The sequence below is a fragment of the Botrytis sinoallii genome (genome assembly GCF_014898435.1).
Source record: "Botrytis sinoallii strain Bc 23 chromosome Unknown BSIN_004, whole genome shotgun sequence".
NCBI classification, from domain to species: Eukaryota; Fungi; Ascomycota; class Leotiomycetes; order Helotiales; family Sclerotiniaceae; genus Botrytis; species Botrytis sinoallii.
Window position 1 is genome coordinate 1,056,251 of NW_024066031.1, and position 20,530 is coordinate 1,076,780.

A 20,530-nucleotide genomic window follows, 5' to 3' on the forward strand; every position below is an offset into this window, starting at 1 on the left:
AAAATGGAAACGGACATCACAGGTGGGCAATTTGGGGGCAGTCAAAGGAAGCGAAGGGGTGTCACTAGTGATTACACATGCCACGAGTCACCCTTGTAAAATATAAGTGGATACTGCCACTAAGGCTACTCCACTTTAATTCTTTCATCATCATAAGGCTGAAAAGGCCAATCTGGCATTTGCTTTCACTTCAAACTTCAGTGCATTGTTCGAATTCGATGTTCAACGACCGAATTGCGACACAATCAGCAATTTAAGTGGAACACTAACTAGAGATTCAAAATTCCGATCTGTACATCGCTATGCTCTCTACCGGTTTCACAGATGTGCCAGTAACGCGCAGCCTTGTCTATGGGGTTATCGTAACCTCACTCCTCGCTAGTATCACAGATTCAAAGCATTTTTTCTACATACAAGCAGATTCTCATCTGCTACGATATCATCAACTATGGCGGATGCTGAGTTACCAATTATGCTATACCAATTCGACAGAAGTATTTTTCGGCGCGATAACATACTATAATATGAGAGTGGTGGAAAGATTATGGGGATCTCGTAGATTTGCTGTGAGTTTTTCATTCTTTCATCTACCATGAATATCTGCTGAAAGTAAATTTATAGTCTTTCCTGATATTATCGTTCTGCTTCACCTCGATGATATCGCCAATCTTGCTCATCCTTCTACGACCCCTTTCCCTCTACGCGATAAATTACCTACCCGCAGGACCAACGGCTCTTATATTTGCTATCCTAGCCCAATACCATGCCGTTATTCCGCATCAATACAAATACAAAGTTGCAGCTACCTCTGCACCTATGACCGAGGAGAATTTCGTGGGAGTTACATTCTCGGATAAATCATACATATATCTCCCCGCTATTCAACTGGGTCTTTCCCAATTTCCAGGCTCACTGATATCTGCAATGGTCGGCTGGATCATTGGCTATTGCTGGCGAAACGATGTACTACCTACAGCTTTCACGCGATGGAGATTACCAGGCTGGATGGTGGGCGTTCAGGTCAAGAAGAGAAGTGAAGGGTTTGAAGGAATGAGGAGGAGATTGGAGGGAGAAAATACAGCGGCTGCTACAGGATCGGATGGTCAGTCGGGCGGAGAAGTTGGAAGAAGGAGAACTCTGGCGAATCAATTTATTGACCAATTTAGAGGAGCGCCATGATGCTCCGTTTTATTAAAAATCTCAATGAATTTACATTACATCCATTCCTGCTCCAAGAATATTTGAACTGCCGTCAAGCTGTCGATGATCACAAAAATCTGTGAGCCGTCAGGTACTCCCGTCTGTGCAGCTTTAACCGAAAGCTTGATATCGACCATTGGCAGGGCTTTCACAAGAGTCTAAGAACAGATTTGTAGTTCCGCGAAAGACACTTCATTCTACAATAAAAGGCAGTCAGGCGGAGGAGATCAGAAGTCGAAACCACCGTCACGGAAGCTTTTCAAATATGTACCCGTTTTAAAATCTAACTCTAGCTCTTATTTGAACCCAATTATAGAATCTATTAATGTGCAACAATCATGCAATTCACAGGTGCTCAAACTCACTATAGCTAGTACAGTATCAAAAACACACAGGTATCTTCAGTGCACACCATAGTGTTACTGGGTGAGGTGAGCAACAAATCTTCCGAACAAGGGCAATGTCGGGAGTGTATTTGCCACAAAGCTTTGCGTCATTAGAGTAGCGAATGTACTGATCTACCACCGCGGGACTAAAGTCAAGATGAACAGCCTCATAGGCGCGAGTCCAACCTTCCTAGTGTTGGTTGCAGAACATATTCTTTTCACTGCTTCGACTTATACTTCAGGCCTCACTCTTTAGCCTTTTTTTTATATTTCGACATTCTAAAGCGTTCATTTTGCAATACATTTAATAAATCTTTAGAGACTTACAAGGGCCGTATATTTAACATTCTACTACAGATGAACCTGGATATAAGGGCCTAAAAATTTCGAGGCCTAAATGCCCGTATACAGGGGTTGCTCGTATATACAATTTCAGTTTTAGTATTTAGCTGTCACGGATTGGTTATAACTCTACTTAGTAGGTTTGATGTTGATCAAACTACTTATACCCTTTTGGGGTTACGTGGCTTAGTGGTAGAGTACTTGGCGCCGTGACATTAGCCTCGTTTTATACCTTCAGCCTTTTCATTTTTAATAAATATATCATATGAATTTATGAATTCATCATATGATAAGCCAAAGCTTGAGCTAATACTTGTTAGAGTGAATGCAAGATGACAACTAGTATAAAATATAGGTAACTATAGGTTCAATAATAAGACTTTTCATTAATTCCTTCAAAACCTCTTCTCTGAAGCTATAACGTAATTTATCAGCATATGGGCCATATCAGCATGTGGGCCACTTGAAAACACACCAAAATCAACCCTTTTTCAATATTCTTATTTAATAGTTAATCATTATTTTGAAGAAAAAAAAGAATAAAAGATAATAACAGAAAACAAGCTTTTTATGAATCTAATATTTATATAAAAATTCCTATTATTTTATAAAGAAAATAGAAATTGTCACGATTTTCGTTACAAAAAAAACTATTTTAATAATAACTCTTATATTAATTTGAATTTTCGAAAACTAATTAGAAATCTTTAATACTTTTATAATCAAATATCATATATTAAATTTTTGAGAGATTATATTTATAAATAAAGAAAGTGTATGGTTATGTACAGACGAATTTTGTATGCAAAAAGGGGTGGCCTATATGATGATATGGCCCACATGCTGATAAACTACGTTATATATATGAAAACTCTTCGCTTTCGGACTAATAGTCGGCCCGATATCGATCCTATATCGATGCCCGTAATAATACTATCAATTTTTATATTTTTTATAAGAGTATTAGGAAAATCAGGACCATATACCCTTATATAAAGAAATGCCCGTTTGAGTCAATTTTACCATATAAATTTTTGGGAAATCTAAAAATATATCCGTATAAAGGGGATGCCCGTATATCACGCGCCCGTATATCCAGGTTCATCTGTATCTACAGTATAACTTCAGCTCAGACCAACTCACTAAACGTGGCGTGTTTAATGGAGAAGCGATGTCAGTTGTTGTGCGAAGCAGCGACTCTGGTCTTCCAGTTGCTATAATAGCTGGACAGGCGACCAGTGCCGGAGGACGGATAGCGACATTGCCAAGTGCGAAGGTCGCAATCTTGAGAGTCTGGTGTGGGAGTTCAGTTATCCAGTGGAAAAGTCACAACTATTATTGTTTGAAAGACGGTGTCCGCATCTGCCAGTGAAGAATACATCAAGAATTTTGAAGTTGAAACTCCTGACACGACTTCATCAACGGATGCAGTACCTATCAGTCGAACTTGGTCGACTTTTTCGGTTTGATGGGATAATTGAAGACATAATTTTGAGGTATCGAGATTATTGAGTTACGTTTTGCTTGGATGCGTTGGGATTTTGGTCCTCAGATGAGCAATTAGCAACAAGATGTGTGTATGTAAAAGTTCGGAGACTACGAATCTTGAAGACATCGCGAGTGGAAATAACCTTAATATCTAAAAGGAGGGGAGCAATAGAACTCTACACATGTTTGCGGGGTGTGTAACGGCACGGTATGAATTTCTCGAGTCATTTGCTACAACTATCTACTTCCAGAGCCTGGAACAGTAACCTTGCTTAGAGAACAAGCCGCGAGGTATGCTTAGAGCTCGGTTTATTTACCCGTTCATTTTGTAATTGCAAGTTCTTTGTGATAGATCTATAGCTAACGGTAGTACAGGAGCATGGATATGATCATGCTTTCTCTCTTCAACTCTCGCGAGCGCGATGCCGATGATTGGGCTTCCTTGTTTCAAGCTGCCGATCCTCGTTTTGGAAAGCCAAAAGCGTGGATTCCAGAAGACAGCAATTTAGGCATTATAGAAGCGGTATGAGAGGGGGATAGTAAGGGCGTACAAGAATAATCATCAGCATCTATTATGCTTGGACGCAATAATGCCTACCACTGGATACTCTCAAAGCTAATGGGCCTGACGGTTTCACATAAATATCAACAGTATCAGAAAAGAGATATAAGATAAAGTGCAGACCTGTCTGCAAGTGTGCGAAAAGAGCTTGTGATTGAAGTAACGTGCGGAATAATGCATTCATATGAGAGCGTTTTGTGGAGAATGGTTTTAATAAAAAGAAACAACTTCCCTCGGATATGCTGCAGCATCATCAAACGATTGAAGTAGATTCATGCAAATCGAAAATGTATTTCTTCAAGCAAAACCTTATTGTGATGCGATTTGCGGATATGCACTGCGCTGTTCTCACATGAAGTTTGCTTCTTCCAAATTTAATCGCGCACTCCATCTCCGCGACGCCGTACTGCCTCGCTTAGCTCACCGGTGACAAACCAACCTGTTCTCTTACCATGTTGTTTGCTTTTCCAGCTAGCTGTCTGCACTGGCGCTGATTGGGATCATCCTTGGCTTTGAGTACATATCCTCCTTATCGACCTGTTTGGGCTCATCCTTTGTTTTGGGAACCATGATTTGGAAGCTAAATATCAGGGATTCGCATGATTGTTGTTGGTGGTTCAGCAATCAATGCTACCTCGTCGGAGGTGCCATTTTCATTGGCTTTGCAGGGGAATATACCCCGAGGTTATTTAATGGCTAGAATTTGACGTCAGGACTGCTGAAGGGATGGTGTGTGAGAGAACAATTCTCCAAGTGGTGGGAAGTCTGGGAAGGTTTGTGGTGATTGGGTTAGCTTAGCTGTCATGATTGATTAACAAAGCAGGTAGCTGTACTGTACAGCAAAAACATTTTCAATATTTGAAGATAACATTTTACACAATACAAGTTTATCTCTGGTTGGAGATGAAGCGTTTTTTCCTAATTGAAAAGGATTTGAGTTGATCCATTATTCGCGGCAGTTGTGAGGCGTAACCTCGCGTAATGAAGATCGCCCCATTCAGGAGGCTTTAAAAAATAAAATGTGGGGGCTGATGATGCAAGGCCCAGATGACTCCATGCGGAAGTTGCCTGCGAAAGTTGGTGACAGCCCACTACAGTTTACAAGTCTTAATGAGGCACGGTACATATTTTAGGGTTCTGAGTGTCATCGAGTGACTGCGTCGTTCCATTCTGTGACCAACAGGATCGAATAGAGGAACTTCCCCAAACAAATTGCGCGACTGTGATATTTACCGGCTTGAATTTTTCAACCTCACAGAAAAACGAGTACCTAGATAATGTGTGATTCCTTCCTAATGCAAGGCCTTCTTGTAAAAAAGTTTACGTACCATGAACTGCAAGAAAGCGAATATAGAGATTAGGTGCAAGTCAAGCAAGCTTCGGTTCGGTGCGCAAAGTGAAATACGAGTGCAAAATATCTGCACTGTGTAGGCAGTATCGTTGTCGACCTATCAACAAAATGTGGGAAATATCCCCATTTTTGGAAAATCTCTTATACCTAGTATTTTCCATTTACTTCTCCCCTCCAGGCTGAGCAGACAAAGGGAAGTAAATAGATTGACTTCATAAAACGAAATTGCTTGAATAAGTTCATATTTTCATGCTAGAACTATTGGCAACACTCGAGGCGACGAGTAGAACTTTAACTATAAAGCCCTAACGCAATGCACATTTACCAAGATTGATCAATTTCTTCACAAGGTGGCAGGTATATAGGTATATGATAACTTTATGGCTGCATGACTACATACATAGAGAGCTTTGCCGCATATCATGTTAGCCGGATCAATCAGAAAATATCTCAAAAGTGATTTTCGTTATACCAGAAACATAACCTTACAAGGATACGTATAGTATCCCATTGTTCTATGTTTGTTTTCGCGCTTGTTGCTCGGATCCAACGGAACTACGGCATACGTTCTATATTCTCTATCACACCAAAGCTATCCTTTATTCTTTGATGCGAGAGAGGGGTGAAGATGGGGTCGGAAGAATAGGTGAAATGCCTATCCTTCTATGCAATTCCTGTTTGTTCTTCATGAATTTGTCGTCAACGCTGAGTTCTAAGAAACGACCTCGTGTTTCTACTTCTTCAAACAAAGAAACATTAGACAAAATGGCACAAACTAGGATTGCGGAACTGGCCTCGATCATTTCGACTCAAACAACAATTGTGGACGAGTACCTCCAGTCTCATGGAATCGCCTCGCCATCCTTTGATGTGAATTATAGCGAGACGCATCAGACTCCCAAGGAAATTTCAGCCTCCAAAAGCATTATCTTTGAGGCAACAGAGGAATTGAACAGTCTTATAGGGGGTCCCGTTGGGGTTCTCACCTTCATGAATGTTGGTAAATTTTCAATTCAAAGATCAGCACTTGCTAATCAACCAAGATTACAATTTTGCTAACACTTCACGCGATACATCGATGGAAGTTAACATCAAGTTTTCCACTCGACGGAGAAGCATCTTCCTGAGATTACTGACACGGTCGGGGTACCTGAAGCGGATATTCGGCGTATCATCCGCATGGCCAAGACTCATCGAATTTTCCGAGAGCCACGGGATGGGATTGTTGCACACACGTCAATATCTAAAGCTATTGCTACAATGCCCCTTGTGGAATCATGGTTGGGACTTGTAACAGGTGAAATTTGGCCTGCCTTCACACGGATGGTGGATGCTATTGAAAGATGGCCGGACTCCCAAGAGTCAAATGAAACCGGATACAACCTGGCCACAAACCAATTTGATACTTATTTTGAAGGCATGAAGAAAAGTACTCATCGTGAAAAGCGATTTGCAGATGTAATGACTTTCTTCCATGCTGGTGGCAAATGGGAAAGAGCCGGGCTGATTGAACATTATAATTGGGAGATCATGAGCGAGGGGCTGGTGGTTGAGGTATGTCACACATTAACCTTGTCTAATACCCCAAATTTTGCGAATTTCCGGTCGAAGAAAGTCCGTTCTTTTCTTTGACTTATTCATGAAGTGCTATGCGTGGTCTCTTGCAATTATTCCTACTCTACTGAATACTAACTTCCTGTATCGCATAGTTGGGAGGGTCTCAAGGTGCCATGTGCATCGACTTTGCAAGGCGTTATCCTAAGATGAGGTGTATCTCTCAAGACCTCCCTGATGTGGTTGAAGGCATAGAAACTCCAGAAGACTTGAAGGGACGAGTAGAGATTGTTGCACATGACTTCTTCACGGAGCAGCCGGTCAAAGGCGCCGATGCATATCTGTTTCGGTGGATATTCCATGATTGGTCTGACAAATTTAGTATTCAAATTCTCAAAAATTTGATTCCTGCTCTTAAGCACAGGGCCAAGATTGTTGTTGGAGAAGTTTGTCTACCAAAACCTGACGGCAATACCTCGTGTAGGGAAGAAAGGCGAATGGAGTTAGTCTTTTCCTGGGAATTAGCATACCAGTCACTAACAGTATTAATATAGGATCCGACTTTACAATGAAATCATGTCTCAATGGAAGAGAGCGAGATGCGGACGAGTGGGCTCAGTTGTTTGAGAAGGCTGATTCGAGATTTAAACTCCAAGGTATCGCGGCAGTTCCAAATTCTAGATTCTCGGTCATCGAGGCCATCTGGGAAGATGGTTCGGCTCCTGGGCTGTGAAGAACGTAATAGACCGACTGGGAACAAAAATGGTCCTAGTTGCCGTCGAAACGAGGTTGCAGCCCTTGTCAAGCGAGCCCCCCTCTCACTGCGCAACTTATAGCTGAAACATCGAGCGATTGTTAAGATTTACGTCATAAGTCCTACAAATTGAAATATGATACCCGGGCCTCGTTGGTTGTCTTTTTGGTCATCTCATCCAAGCAAGTAACATATAGATCAATTGATTCAACCTATGCCCTTCCTGTCATAATTCTGGTAAATATACTTTGCGGTGTTACACGGAACAGGCAGATCGTGTATAAAAAGTGTAATTACTATTGTGAAATGTGAAATAGTATGAGATTCCCTATGGGTTGAACGGTCCCTTACATGGCGCAATGTTGTTTATAAGAAAGTCTTGCACGAATTTATCTTCCAAAAAATAGGTATCGACAATACTTACATATGAACTTCACTGTACTGTCGGCTGCCTTCAAAATCAAGCTCATATGTAGTACGATTTTAGACATTTATGGACTGATTTTAAGGTTATTTTGGCCGATGTGATAGTATATTGCAACGTTATACTGTATGCCTAGGTACCAGATATGTAAAGGCTCACGCTGTACACGAATCCTGTATTGAGAATTGTGAGAGCTCTTTTGCTCTTTCACGTGATCTTCACGAGATCATCTGCGGATAAACTACTAACAGCTTGAGTCAATGATGTTCACCCGCTGTGCGTAGGGCCGTTGAGCGGCTTGAATAGTGTCACCAAGTCGGAGCTCTGCGTTTAACGCAATACAGGCAGCTCAGCTGAATCGAATCTCTGTGGGCTTGCTCGATTGATTATGCCACCGCTGATACCATGTGAAATAAGGATTTCATTTCTGCGAATGGAGTTATAAATTCTTCCTTTCTAGGAGGGTGTCAGGGCTACTGTCGTATAAACATTGTTCTTTTACTAAAAAAGAATTCATCTTGTTCCCAAAAACATGAATCCATACGAAGTTGTTCGCACAAACAATATGGCGGAAGACAAACATTGCAGTAATTCCATTGAATGTGACTACTCCCAGGCTTAAGGCTGTTCGTTCTCTTATTGCCCAGACGCGAGAAGCAAAGACCTAGTAGGTTCCTTTGGAACAAAGTCGAGTAATAAAGATCTATCATATGTTCCAAATTTGTATCACAGAATTGGAAATAGGCTGATTGCGTGACCTAAGTTGGATATGTACGAATGACCTTTTAGCTCGTGAGCCCCTGCTGCCACACATTTCTTTACTAAGAGTAACAGTTCGATGAGCTCATGAGCATATTCATTCCTCGGTGGGTACAAGACGTAAGTGAGCCAGCAAATTCTGGCTGTCATGTTCCTCCTCCAAGCCCAATTCTCGCACCTTCTTCCAAAATTTACTCAAATGCCTCGTTCCGCTATCACAAAGTATAGTAACCACCGTACTCCCCTTCTCCAATTTCAACGCTGTTGCTACAGCTGCCACACAATTGACAGCACTGCTACTTCCAACAAAAATGCCATCCTTCTCGACCAACCACCTTGCCATTTTGAGTGCTTGCAAGTCTGTCACCTTTACGGCATCATCGATGATTTCTCGCCCCGCTTCGAAGTTCTCGGTTAACCGATTGATTCCAATCCCTTCGACGATAGTATCAACCTGCTGCCGACGTCTTGTGCCTTCTTTCTCGGTTGAAGAGAACATGACGCCATGCTTGACTTTGTTGTAAAGGCCGCTTCCCTCTGGATCTGCAAGTACGACTTTGAGATCTTGTCCCATAAGTTGCTCTTGTTTTAAGTAGAGTGCTACACCTGAGATGGTTCCTCCTGTCCCAGCACCGGCCACAAATGCATCAATCTAAACGTCGTTAGCTAAATTGTGTGTGAGATTCTAGAGGTTTGATTGCTTACATCACCTCCCGTCTGGGCATAAATCTCAGGTCCTGTAGATTGAAAATGTGCCCGGTAATTTGCACGAGACTCGAATTGATCAGCAAAGAACCCTCTACTAGAATCTGTTTTAGAGGCCGTATGTTCCTTCGCTCTTCGTCTTGCCAGGTTGACGAAATGTTCAGTAGAAGTGATAGGTGCTGGGGTTACTCTTTCAACTGTGGCTCCCAAATGATGTAGAAGATCCGACTTCTCTGTGCTCTGGTCATTGGGCATACATATGTATGCTTTATAACCTCTGGCACGTGCTAAAGTTGCAAGTGAAATGCCAGTTGATCCAACTGTGCCTTCATAAATAGTGTCACCTCGGCCAGGTTTCAGAAATCCTTCCTCTTCCGCCATCATGATCATATTCAAGGCTACTCTGTCTTTGGGACTTCCTCCTCCGCCATTCAAGAACTCCGCTTTTGCAAGAATATTGCATCCTGTTGCATCGGAAAGACTCTTGATTTTGAATAATGGTGTATTTCCAATACACCCCTCAATTCCTTCTGGGATTATAGGTTTCGGCAATCCGACAACTGATTTCCGAGTACGGTCTTCTAGCCTTAGTGGGGGTAGGTTAGAGCCAACCGGTCTTAGATCAGATGCAGATGAATCAGATGCAATGATTCCAGTTCCAGTTCCAGTTCCCTTTCGCCGTCTTTGATATCTTCGTTCCAAATCAGGATAAAAGTCTTTGAAACCCAATGTCAACAGAACTCCTGCGACGAATGCAACTGCAACTGCTGCAGAACCATATGCCTTGGGGTGGTTGCTCAGAGACATTATATCCTTGCTATTCTCAACATCATTATTTCAATAATGAGTCGTGAATAAATTCATTTTGTTGATGATGTGATTTTTCACAGGTCAACTCTTTGAATATCCTTGCAAAACTTTGCGGAAGAAGCTTGGACCAACCAGAACTCAACACTGCGACAGAGGTCCCCCAAGAAACACACAGAAGAATTTAAACACTTCTGTCGATGGATTCCCCAATTGTGGCACAGCTGTTTCGGCAGCTATTCCGACACAAGAACTGTGAGGTTTTACGTTCTCATTCTTCGTTGTCTCCTCGAGCATGGAATGGGCATGGTTCGCAGTTGAGATGTTTGTCGACAACCAGTAGGAGGGGCAGAGGAGTGAAGGAGACAAGCAAGAATGAAAGCCATTGGCAGCAGAGAACGGATATCTTTCCGATAGATATGATGGAGGAATTCAATAAGTATCCCATGGTTACAGCGGATCAGTTGAGGGGGAGGAGAGAAAGGCCAAGGCGTGTGAAGATGCTCACACGAGATTTCATTGAAGGTATTCACAATCCAGTCGTTAACGTACCGTGTGATTATCTGACACCTTCCGCAGATAGTTTATACAATCCTTCTTATGGTTATTTCTCCAAGCAAGTAGTTATCTTTACTCCTGGCGAGCCTTTCGACTTCAACTCCCTCGAAGATGAACCAGCCTTTCATCGTCTCCTGGGACAACGATACACCGAGTTTGAGGACGAGTTGGATCTCAAGTCTCCTAATGAGACTCGCCAATTATGGCATACACCAACGGAGCTCTTCAGACCCTACTATGGTGAAGCTATAGCCCGGTATTTGATCAACAATTACAAAATATCGCAGTACCCATACCACGACCTCATAATCTACGAAATGGGCGCTGGAAATGGTACTCTTATGCTCAATATACTCGACTATATTCGTGCCACAGAACCTGAGGTCTATGCCCGCACAAAGTTTAAGATAATTGAGATATCCAGCAATCTCGCATCGCTACAAAAGTCGCACCTGTTACGGAATGCCAATTCTCGAGGACACTCATCTAAAGTTGAGATTATCAACAAATCAGTTTTCGAATGGAACCAGATAGTTCCCTCACCATGTTTCTTCCTCGCCATGGAAGTTTTTGACAATTTTGCCCACGACTCTATTCGATACGACCCTGTTACCGAAGAACCTCTCCAAGGCACCGTCTTGATATCCAACACCGGCGACTTTTACGAATTCTACACTCCCACCATCGATCCCATAGCATCTAGATTCCTTCGCGTACGACACGCTGCTACTAATGGAAAATACCCACACCCCCTTCCGCAGAACAGACTAGTGAAGACTTTGAGAAATAACATGCCATTCGCTCCGAATCTCAGTCAGCCGGAATATATACCTACGAGACTAATGCAGTTCTTCGATATTCTGGCCAAGTATTTCCCGGCGCATAGATTAGTAACAAGTGATTTTCATTCGCTGCCGGACACGATCAAGGGAGTCAATGCACCAGTTGTCCAGACAAGATATAAAAGAAGAACAGTTCCTGTTACGACGCCTTTTGTGAGCATCAATATTCCTTGTCCCTTTCATCGTTGCTAATGGCACTTAGGTGCATCAAGGATACTTTGACATATTGTTCCCTACTGACTTCGCTGTCATGGATAATGTATACAGAGCCATCACGGGAAAGTTCACACAAGTGTTATCACATGAAGAATTTTTGAACCGATGGGCTTATGTGGAACAGACGGAGACCAAGAACGGGGAGAATCCTCTCTTGACGTGGTATAAGAATGCCAGTGTGCTTACCACTGTATGAAAACAAAATACCAAGTAAATGTGCACATTATAAAATTTCCTATCAGCGCATGATTTTTGATAATTGTTGATCTTTTATTCATGATATGTGACAACTAATCTTTTCTAGCTGGCCACTGTACACCCTTCCATCATTGGATAAAAAACAGAAAGAGATCAAGAGAAAGGTGGATGCTCTGCAGAGTCGAAGATAATATTGCTTCAGCAATAGAAGCCCCAACCTTGCTACTCCAACACCAACGAGCTTAAGCTCATAGGTATAAATGTATTCGCAAAAAGCAGCCCAATAACTCCAGTTTTACATCTTTCTGTCGCATGTCACAATTTACTTCATCTTCTTGTGTCAGCACACATGTAGAAGTCCGCAATTTCCTCCTTCAAATCCCAAGCCCTTTGCAGAACTTGTGCTCGCTCAGAGGAATTCATCTCAAGCATGAATTTGAAATTGTTCTTGTCTTCTTTTAAGTTGAGCATGTTCCATTCCTCCTCGAGCCTTGTTTGTGTAGTGCTGAGAGCTTTAATGTTTTCGATAAACCTTTCTTCTTTCCCACTCAAGCTTACACCCATGCTTAATCTGGCGAACCGTTGGAGTTCTTCCAAAGTCTGGGGAGGGTCGGTTGAAAAGTACACGTTTGTAAGTTGGGCGACGAAATCTCTCTCTGCTACAAAATTGAGTACTGCAGAGGTAGGATCATCAATCCTAAGATCTTCTGCGAGTATATTAGTGACTCTGTCGGTCACAAGCTCCCATTTAGAAGCATTTTCGGTAGTCATGGCGTTCTGAAGTAGTCGTTGGCCTTCTTGTATCAGGCTGAAAAGTTTATTGATTCTTTCAGTAACAGTATCGAATTGAGACCTTTGTTGCTCGATCCAATCTTTAACTGTGGGAAAGAGAGATTCAAAGGTGTTGCTGATATGTTCACAATTCTGGTTGGATTCAGTGTTGTCAAGCTTGGTTTCGTACTTGTCGCTGCGTTTCTTAGAGGTTTGAGCTTCGGGAGTGTTGTGTGAATTATTTTCGTAGTTTCTCTTGGGGTTGTGGTATTTATAATGAAGAGATGCGGAGCTACTAGAGATAGAACTTGATCTGGGGTTTTCGTGGTACGCAGAGCTAAGATGTGCTAGTGCGGGACTAAGTGTGATGGGGACCCTAAGTTTTAGGGCTAGTTAGAGCTTGAAGTCTTGATCAAAACCCTTAGTGAGTATCTAGCTCACATCTTTGCATCGATGGACGTGGTCTCATTGGTACCAGAGGCTTCTGGTCCAATACCAGCAGATGGCGGTGCTGATCCCCTGTATCCATGTTAGTATTAATAAAAATATCGTTTAAGCTACAAAAAATGATCGAAACTTACGACAGCGTCACTGTTAAGCCCTCAAGTTGTTTCCTACTATTGGGCGTTTCAGGAATTCTTTTGTTGCCCTTCTTCGATACAGCAATCTCTCTGCACGGCAATCAGTCTTAAATGCGCTACCACTTTCCAATTTCACCTGCCTTTCCATGAAAACAGTTCCTCGACTCTTGCCATTGTGCTCTGTTCGTAGGTGAATTGATTCCATGCCTCTATCATTGCGTTGGCGCTTTGCTGGCGATACTTGTTCCTTCTCGTTGCTTGGTTTTCTGGTTGAAAGTGTCAACGATGTCAAAACGAACTTCAACGCCCCTATCTTGTTTGGAGAATTACCGGATCGATGGAGTAATAATCGAGTTTCTCTCCACTTCGTGATGATTTCGTTTACGAGGACTGTGAGAGGACCATGGCTCTAAGGTTTGGTCGTCGACACTGTGCAGTTGAGACGATTAGTGGTTTCATTTCAGGATTTTAGACAACAAAAGGTGTTCCAGAAGATCGTTGCACTCACTCGGAATCTTGCAGGATCTCTCTAACGGTGACTATAGGCTCCTTGTTCCTCACCGCAAGGTTCGAACTCCACTCTGATGTGTCCATTTGTAGCTTATACTTGAATAATAAAGAGCAAAGTTAATGGTATAATGTTATAGTAAGCAAATGCAAAGACAAATTCTTGGATTTCCCTTTTGATATCAGTAAGAGGAGTCTCAGGAAGTGGAGATTTTAAGACCAGAAATCAGGGAAGGTTGATGCTTAACATATCCCGATGCGGAATGGGAGTAGAGAGAATCGCTCTTACCACCTCAGAAAAATAATATTTAAGCTACTATCTCACATTTATCCATGCTAAAGATCTTGTCCCAATTCTTTCCTGGCCTCTCGAAGCTAAAAGAGGTACGAACTGTCAAATCTCACGAAAACTTCGAGCTTGTTTACTGAAAAATTTTCCATAACACAAACCAACCAGCCACACAGAAATTATTGCGAGGCTCTTATACAGTTGAAAATTTTATAATAAATCTTATTAGAGCTCTGGATTCTCGGAATAAATTCTTATTGCGATAAAATAACAATCATTTCTGCCAAATGCGCCCTGCAACCCTTCTGTCACCTGCTCATTGCTCAAAGATTTGACAACTCTGCAATTTTCTTCTCTATCCTGGTTGCCAAGTCATCATCGACCTTCCTAAAGATCTCTATAAAACAACATCAGCTTCACATTACTCAACAGCCTACACACAAAAAGACACAAAACTTACCAATAGCCTCCCTTCTAACTCTCTCATGCTTGACATTCGCTAGCTCTCCCGCAACATTGCCCACCAAATTTTCCTGCTGACTTTCCTGTTTTCCCAGAACCTCTCTCCAAAAATTCCGTGGCTGTACAAAATCATCATCTACAACTCGACTCGTAAACGCAGTCACTTTTCCGCTCCAAAGTTCATGTTGAATGTTATGCACAGCCTGAGCATTGCGATTCGCAGGAGCAAGTGGAACGAAGCTTGATCCGACATAGTTTGGGTCGGGTCCATAGTTACCGTTGATTGAAGAGAGACCATCGCGTTGATATGGTGTGTAGACGGGACAATGAGGAGCGTTGGATTGGAGTTGCTGATAATTTGTGCCGAGCCGGTAGCGAGCGGCATCTGGATATGAGAAAAGGCGGGCTTGGAGGACTTTCGAGGGGAGTGGTTAGTGATTTTATAAGTGTAAAGATAGGAGTAGAAACTTACCTGGATCTGCGGATGCAGCAATACCTGGAACCATATTTGAAGGCGAGAAAGCTGCTTGTTCGATGTCTGCAAAGAAATTGTTTGGCTACCTGTAGATTAGCAAGAAATTCAGAGTAAAAAGGAATAATTATATCTCACATTTCTATTCAGCGTCATTTTACCAAAGGGCCGCAATGGCACTTCGCTATGTGGCCATACCTTGGTCATATCAAACACGTTCCAACGAAACGATTCCGCGTCTTCTGGATCCATAACTTGAACACTTGCTGTCCAGCTAGGAAACTCTCCACGTTCGATAGCATTAAAAAGATCCAGTTTATGGTGATCTGGATTCGTTCCTGAGAGCTTCTCTGCCACGGCTGCTGTATTATTCTTCACTCCTTGATCTGAATGGAAGTGGAATCGTACGTATTTGAATGTGCCATCTTGCTTAGTAAATTTATAAGTATGGCCACTGTATGCGTTTAGATGTCTCAATGAAGCAGGAGTTCCTCTATCCGAGAATAGATACATGATTTGATGTATTCCTTCCGGATTGTTGTTGTGGAAATCCCAGAACATGTCAGCATCTGGGGCGTTTGTTCGTGGATGACGTTTATGTGATCGGTTTAGCGAAGGAAATTTAAGGGGATCGCGAATGAAAAATACAGGGGTATTATTAAAGACGAAGTCTTGGTTTCCCTCCTCGGTATAGAATTTCATGGCGTAGCCTCTCACATCTCGCACAACATCTGAATATCCTCTCTCTCCTCCTACTGTGGATATGCGTACCATGCAAGGAGTCTTCTTTCCAATGCCATTCAAGAAGGCCGCTGGAGTCAGATCCGAAATGTCGTGAGTGACTTCAAACTCTCCAAAAGCACCAGCAGCCTGAGCATGAACTACTCTGATATTCATCAGTGGATGCCTTCAAATCGTTTCTTGATACATACCTCTCTGGAATTCTTTCTCGTGAAAAATGTGCAAGCGTTTCAATTAATTGTGTATCTTGCAATAACACAAGGCCTCCTAGACCGAAAGTGCTCAATCGCAATGAAGTCGTCGGATCCGCGACTGGTACTCCTAAGACAGTTCAGCATTATGTCGTTCAGTACATATATGTGGACAAAGTACCTTCGGCTAAAGTGTAAACAGGTTTTTCGGGGGAACCGAGCTGCACAGAGAATCAGTCATGCCCAAGATGAATCATTAGACTTCAAACCTTAGATGCCATTATGTGGAATCAATTCTTGTATTGCAATGATAGATAAATTACGTATGAGGAAATATGTGTTTGTTGTAGAGAGATCTAAGTAAAAGTTTGATGCTTCGACTTCATACATAGATAGAGGAGCTAGAAATACTTTATATCCATTCCATACCTGTCTGGATGCATGCTACAGATCTACAAATGCGAGCTTCGGAAAGCGACAACGGTGTATCCATGGAAAGTAAAGGTACTGACTGGCCCTTGGTCTTCTTCTGGAATGCGTCATCAAAAATATGTATATCGGATACCGGTATCTTCTCTACTCGACCAGCAACTGAGGATAACTCGGAAAATGAGCGGCTTCTCCTTTGTACGGCATGCTGTAAGCTTCAATTTAGGCATGTTGTACAAGAAGCTTAGATGATGCAGCAAGACGAATAGATACAATTAATAATCAGATACACATCGACTAATTGATGGACAACTAGCTTTCCATTTCGAGGATACTCGAGAAAGAGGCTTCATCAAGATAGAGTTAGAGCATGTTGAAAAAGCGGATTCCTCAAAATAGCAGTCCAACATGCCATTCTCGTATTTCTAATCAATTCCGTGAAACATTTGCATCGTGGATTTTTTTCTCTAATCAATGACGCTCTCCCATAATTCGGCAAGAAATTCACAATATCGGAAAGTTGCCGAATCGTCAAATTCGGAATTCCTCTTACATTGTGTTTTCCGACTTTTCCCCGAACTGAATCTCAAATGAATCCCAACTGACTGTAACTAAATCTCGATTGAATATTAAATTAATTGTGAACTATTACCAAAATAAGCTCATTGCTTCATGAATTAAAGGAGAAGAGCTTCTCTTGCACATCGGTGTGATATCTGATAGAGGTATAATTTGAATACGGATGGTGGGGGCTCGAACGGTTGTGATTGGCTGTTTTCCTTCCACTAGCCCTGCCAGTTGCATATTACTAACATGATTTTGCTGACTTAACATAAGAATATTCTGGGCTGGCTGAGGTTCTACTCAGCTTGCAGCGAGCTGTTCCCCTGCCTTTCAACAGTCTCTGGGTTGAATTCCCGCGGCTTGCATGCAAGTACGGTCTGTTCGTCCATACCAAACGGGGCCGAAGTTCTGGATCTTGTGCATTGAATCCATCGTCAAATTTCTTGATATCAATATTTTCAGAAAGATGATGGCATTCGGATTTTCGGCGACAGAGAAGATTCTTCGGGTGGAGATGCGCATGTAATGGGCAAGGTTAAGGCATACAGGCCCTTTGAATTTACTACTTCTACGGTCTCACCGTAGCATTTCACTACATCACGTCTGAATCCATGCATGTTTCCATTCAACTTCCGAGGTGGGAGGGCTCATGGGGGTCAAAGAAAGATCGTTTTGCAAACAACAACGAGCATACTCCGATACTTGCCTTCTTTGCCACCCCTCTCGCTGTCGCTAGTCATGCTGTCATCACTTCTCGTAAAGTTTCAACGTCCTGATGTTGCAATGAGGGGGTTAGCATGCATATTTTTCCAGGGTTCTACGACCTAAGAGTTCACTTAGGTCATGAGAGCCGTGGAAATCGGAGCTTAATAATCAGCCTACGTTGATAAAAATCCTTTCATACTACCATACAGGGAAAGCGAGGTTAGGGATGTTTGCTCCCCCATATTTTGATTCGGATTGCAGCGGGCAAGCATCGGGTCTGATCGATTAAGACGCCCGCGAGGTCAAAAAATTGGAAGACGTCACAGACTTCACATGGTGAAGGCTTCATCTATTATAGAGATATAAAGCAACAGTATTTTCCATCCTCAACTGGTCACTTCATCATCCACCTTCAACAATTTAATCACACCTCTTAATCACATAGCTCTAACTTTCAGTCCTCCATCCCAATATCATATAGCTAATTTCGATTTTGAATACTCAAAATGGTCGTCCTAACTGATAATCACTTCGACTTCATTGTCGTTGGAGGGTAAGCATGCTTCCATGGTATAGCCACAAGACAAACATTGACATATCAAACAGTGGAACTGGAGGCAACACAGTTGCCGGCCGTCTTGCTGAGAACCCCAACGTGAAAGTCCTGATCATCGAAGCCGGACCCGGACACAACAAAGACATCCCCGAGATCCAGACTCCAGCACGAGCTTTCGAGCTCCGTGGAAGCCAATATGACTGGGCTTATAAAACTACCATGATCGACCGCGAAGATTACACCCGAGTAGAAAAGCCCAACACTCGTGGGAAGGTCCTAGGAGGTAGTAGTGCTCTTAACTACTACACCTGGATTCGAGGTAGCAAAGCTACTTTTGACGATTGGGAGGAATATGGTGGTCAAAGCTGGACTTGGGATAACTGCAAGGAGTATTTTGACAAGCCAGCCAATTACCACGATGATAGTCGTCTGTATAATCCAGATTTGGCGAAACACGGTCGTAATGGTCCACTTGATGTTGCCATTTCTGACATGGTGCCTGAGCTCGAGCCATTCCGTAAAGCATTGTCTAGCGCGTGGGTCAGCAAGGGAGGAATCCTTAATGACGAGATCTACGATGGAGAAATGCACGGATTGGCTCGTTGCATGAATACTATTTACAAAGGTGTACGCTCTACATCTGCCCTCTTCCTCGAAGGAAAACCAAACATCACTATTCTCGGCCACACCCACGCCAAACAAATTCTCATTGAAGATGGAGCCGCAACCGGAGTCGTAGTAATTACAGCTGAAGGCAACGAACTGACCATTCGAGCCAAGAAGGAAATCATCGTCTCATCTGGCGTATATGAAACTCCTAAACTCCTCATGTTATCTGGAATCGGTCCAGTCGAAGATCTTGCCCCTCATGGAATCGACGTCAGGGTCGAATCGCAACACGTTGGAAAGAATCTTCTCGACCACCCCATCATGCCCCACGTTTTCAGACTCAAAGACGGCCTAGGACTCGAAGATCATCTCCTACGAGCCGGTCCCCAACACGATGGTGCTATCAGCGCCTACCGAAAGAACAAGAGTGGTCCATACAGTAGTGGTCTTCTCGAACTCGTTGGTCTGCCTCGTATCGACGAATATCTTGCGACAAGCAAAGAGTACGTCGCTGCCAAAAAAGCCAACAATGACATCGACCCCTTTGGACCAGGCGGCCAACCACATTTTGAGATCGATTTCGTGCCCATGTTTAGCGATGCCTTCCAATGGCACATTCCTACACCACCTACGGGATCCTGGCTTACCGTTATCGTTGATCTACTCCGTCCTCTCTCGCGCAATGGCTATGTAAAACTCAATTCTACCAATCCACTTGAGCAGCCAATCATCAACCTCAACTTCTTCTCCAACGATTTGGACCTCGTCGCTCTGCGTGAAGGATGTCGATATGTGGATGATATCCTAATGAACGGCGACGGAATGAAAGATATCATAGGGGAAGATTATCCATGGCCCATGCCCAGAAATAGCGATGAGGCTATGAATAAGATGATTTTAGAGAGAAGTCAGACTGGATTCCGTAAGTTGCACCTCGGACTAAATCTTTTCATCAAACTAACACTCCACCCTCCAGATCCCTGCGGAACTGCCCGCCTCGGGAAATCCATCGAGCAAGGTGTCGTTGATTCCGAACTTAGGGTGTTCGGTGTCAAGAATCTTCGTATCACTGATGCATCCGTCTTCCCCGTCATTCCAGATTGCCGAATTCAGAATGCTGTTTACATGGTTGCTGAAAGAGGTGCTGATTTTATCAAGGCTGCTCATCCGGATCTATACCAGTAGTCGTTTTTCTTTTGGACACATGTGAGAGTGAAGGAGTCAGGTGATACGACTGGGGAACACAAAATGCTACGATGAAATGTGATGGTAGATGTAGTTGGTCAACTAACCTTTAATTGGATTTCCACATCATTTTCAAATTTCAAATTATCAAATTGCCCGTGAATATTATGAGATTTCCTTTCCTCTTCCTCCCAAAAGCCCCATGGTACGCTTCGCTTAAGACAGCCTCAAAAGAGAAACCACACCTTGATAGCACAAATGAAGCAAGACCATCCCTGTTTTCCGGGTAGAAGCTATACTCCAACAGTCCATTTGATAATTA

The 20,530-nt window shown here is 42.8% G+C and overlaps 7 protein-coding genes across 7 annotated transcripts; 4 read left to right on the top strand and 3 right to left on the bottom strand.

The window, feature by feature from the left end:
• Positions 1-302: 302 nt before the first annotated feature.
• On the top strand, positions 303-1,179 carry EAF02_002818 (uncharacterized protein; the record flags this gene model as incomplete). The annotated part of the gene is made up of 2 exons (XM_038898866.1): positions 303-566; positions 622-1,179. The coding sequence occupies 2 exons, from the start codon at positions 303-305 to the stop codon at positions 1,177-1,179; spliced, it is 822 nt and encodes a 273-aa protein (XP_038761154.1).
• A 4,915-nt stretch (positions 1,180-6,094) lies between these two features.
• On the top strand, positions 6,095-7,616 carry EAF02_002819 (uncharacterized protein; the record flags this gene model as incomplete). The annotated part of the gene is made up of 4 exons (XM_038898867.1): positions 6,095-6,329; positions 6,426-6,883; positions 7,039-7,385; positions 7,427-7,616. The coding sequence occupies 4 exons, from the start codon at positions 6,095-6,097 to the stop codon at positions 7,614-7,616; spliced, it is 1,230 nt and encodes a 409-aa protein (XP_038761155.1).
• Positions 7,617-8,917: 1,301 nt separating this feature from the next.
• On the bottom strand, positions 8,918-10,332 carry EAF02_002820 (uncharacterized protein; the record flags this gene model as incomplete). Its single annotated transcript, XM_038898868.1, has 2 exons — positions 8,918-9,472; positions 9,526-10,332. The coding sequence occupies 2 exons, from the start codon at positions 10,330-10,332 to the stop codon at positions 8,918-8,920; spliced, it is 1,362 nt and encodes a 453-aa protein (XP_038761156.1).
• Positions 10,333-10,532: 200 nt separating this feature from the next.
• EAF02_002821 (uncharacterized protein) lies at positions 10,533-12,144 on the top strand (the record flags this gene model as incomplete). Its single annotated transcript, XM_038898869.1, has 2 exons — positions 10,533-11,885; positions 11,935-12,144. The coding sequence occupies 2 exons, from the start codon at positions 10,533-10,535 to the stop codon at positions 12,142-12,144; spliced, it is 1,563 nt and encodes a 520-aa protein (XP_038761157.1).
• Positions 12,145-12,473: 329 nt separating this feature from the next.
• Positions 12,474-14,092, bottom strand: EAF02_002822 (uncharacterized protein; the record flags this gene model as incomplete). The annotated part of the gene is made up of 6 exons (XM_038898870.1): positions 12,474-13,293; positions 13,359-13,436; positions 13,499-13,584; positions 13,635-13,764; positions 13,829-13,927; positions 14,007-14,092. 6 exons carry the CDS (start codon positions 14,090-14,092, stop codon positions 12,474-12,476), a joined length of 1,299 nt encoding a protein of 432 aa, XP_038761158.1.
• A 525-nt stretch (positions 14,093-14,617) lies between these two features.
• On the bottom strand, positions 14,618-16,441 carry EAF02_002823 (uncharacterized protein; the record flags this gene model as incomplete). The annotated part of the gene is made up of 7 exons (XM_038898871.1): positions 14,618-14,691; positions 14,755-15,171; positions 15,229-15,313; positions 15,367-16,114; positions 16,161-16,290; positions 16,342-16,381; positions 16,430-16,441. The coding sequence occupies 7 exons, from the start codon at positions 16,439-16,441 to the stop codon at positions 14,618-14,620; spliced, it is 1,506 nt and encodes a 501-aa protein (XP_038761159.1).
• Positions 16,442-17,288: 847 nt separating this feature from the next.
• EAF02_002824 (uncharacterized protein) lies at positions 17,289-20,348 on the top strand. The gene is made up of 3 exons (XM_038898872.1): positions 17,289-18,411; positions 18,465-19,945; positions 20,000-20,348. Exons 1-3 carry the CDS (start codon positions 18,365-18,367, stop codon positions 20,206-20,208), a joined length of 1,737 nt encoding a protein of 578 aa, XP_038761160.1. The 5' UTR covers positions 17,289-18,364; the 3' UTR covers positions 20,209-20,348.
• Positions 20,349-20,530: the final 182 nt, after the last annotated feature.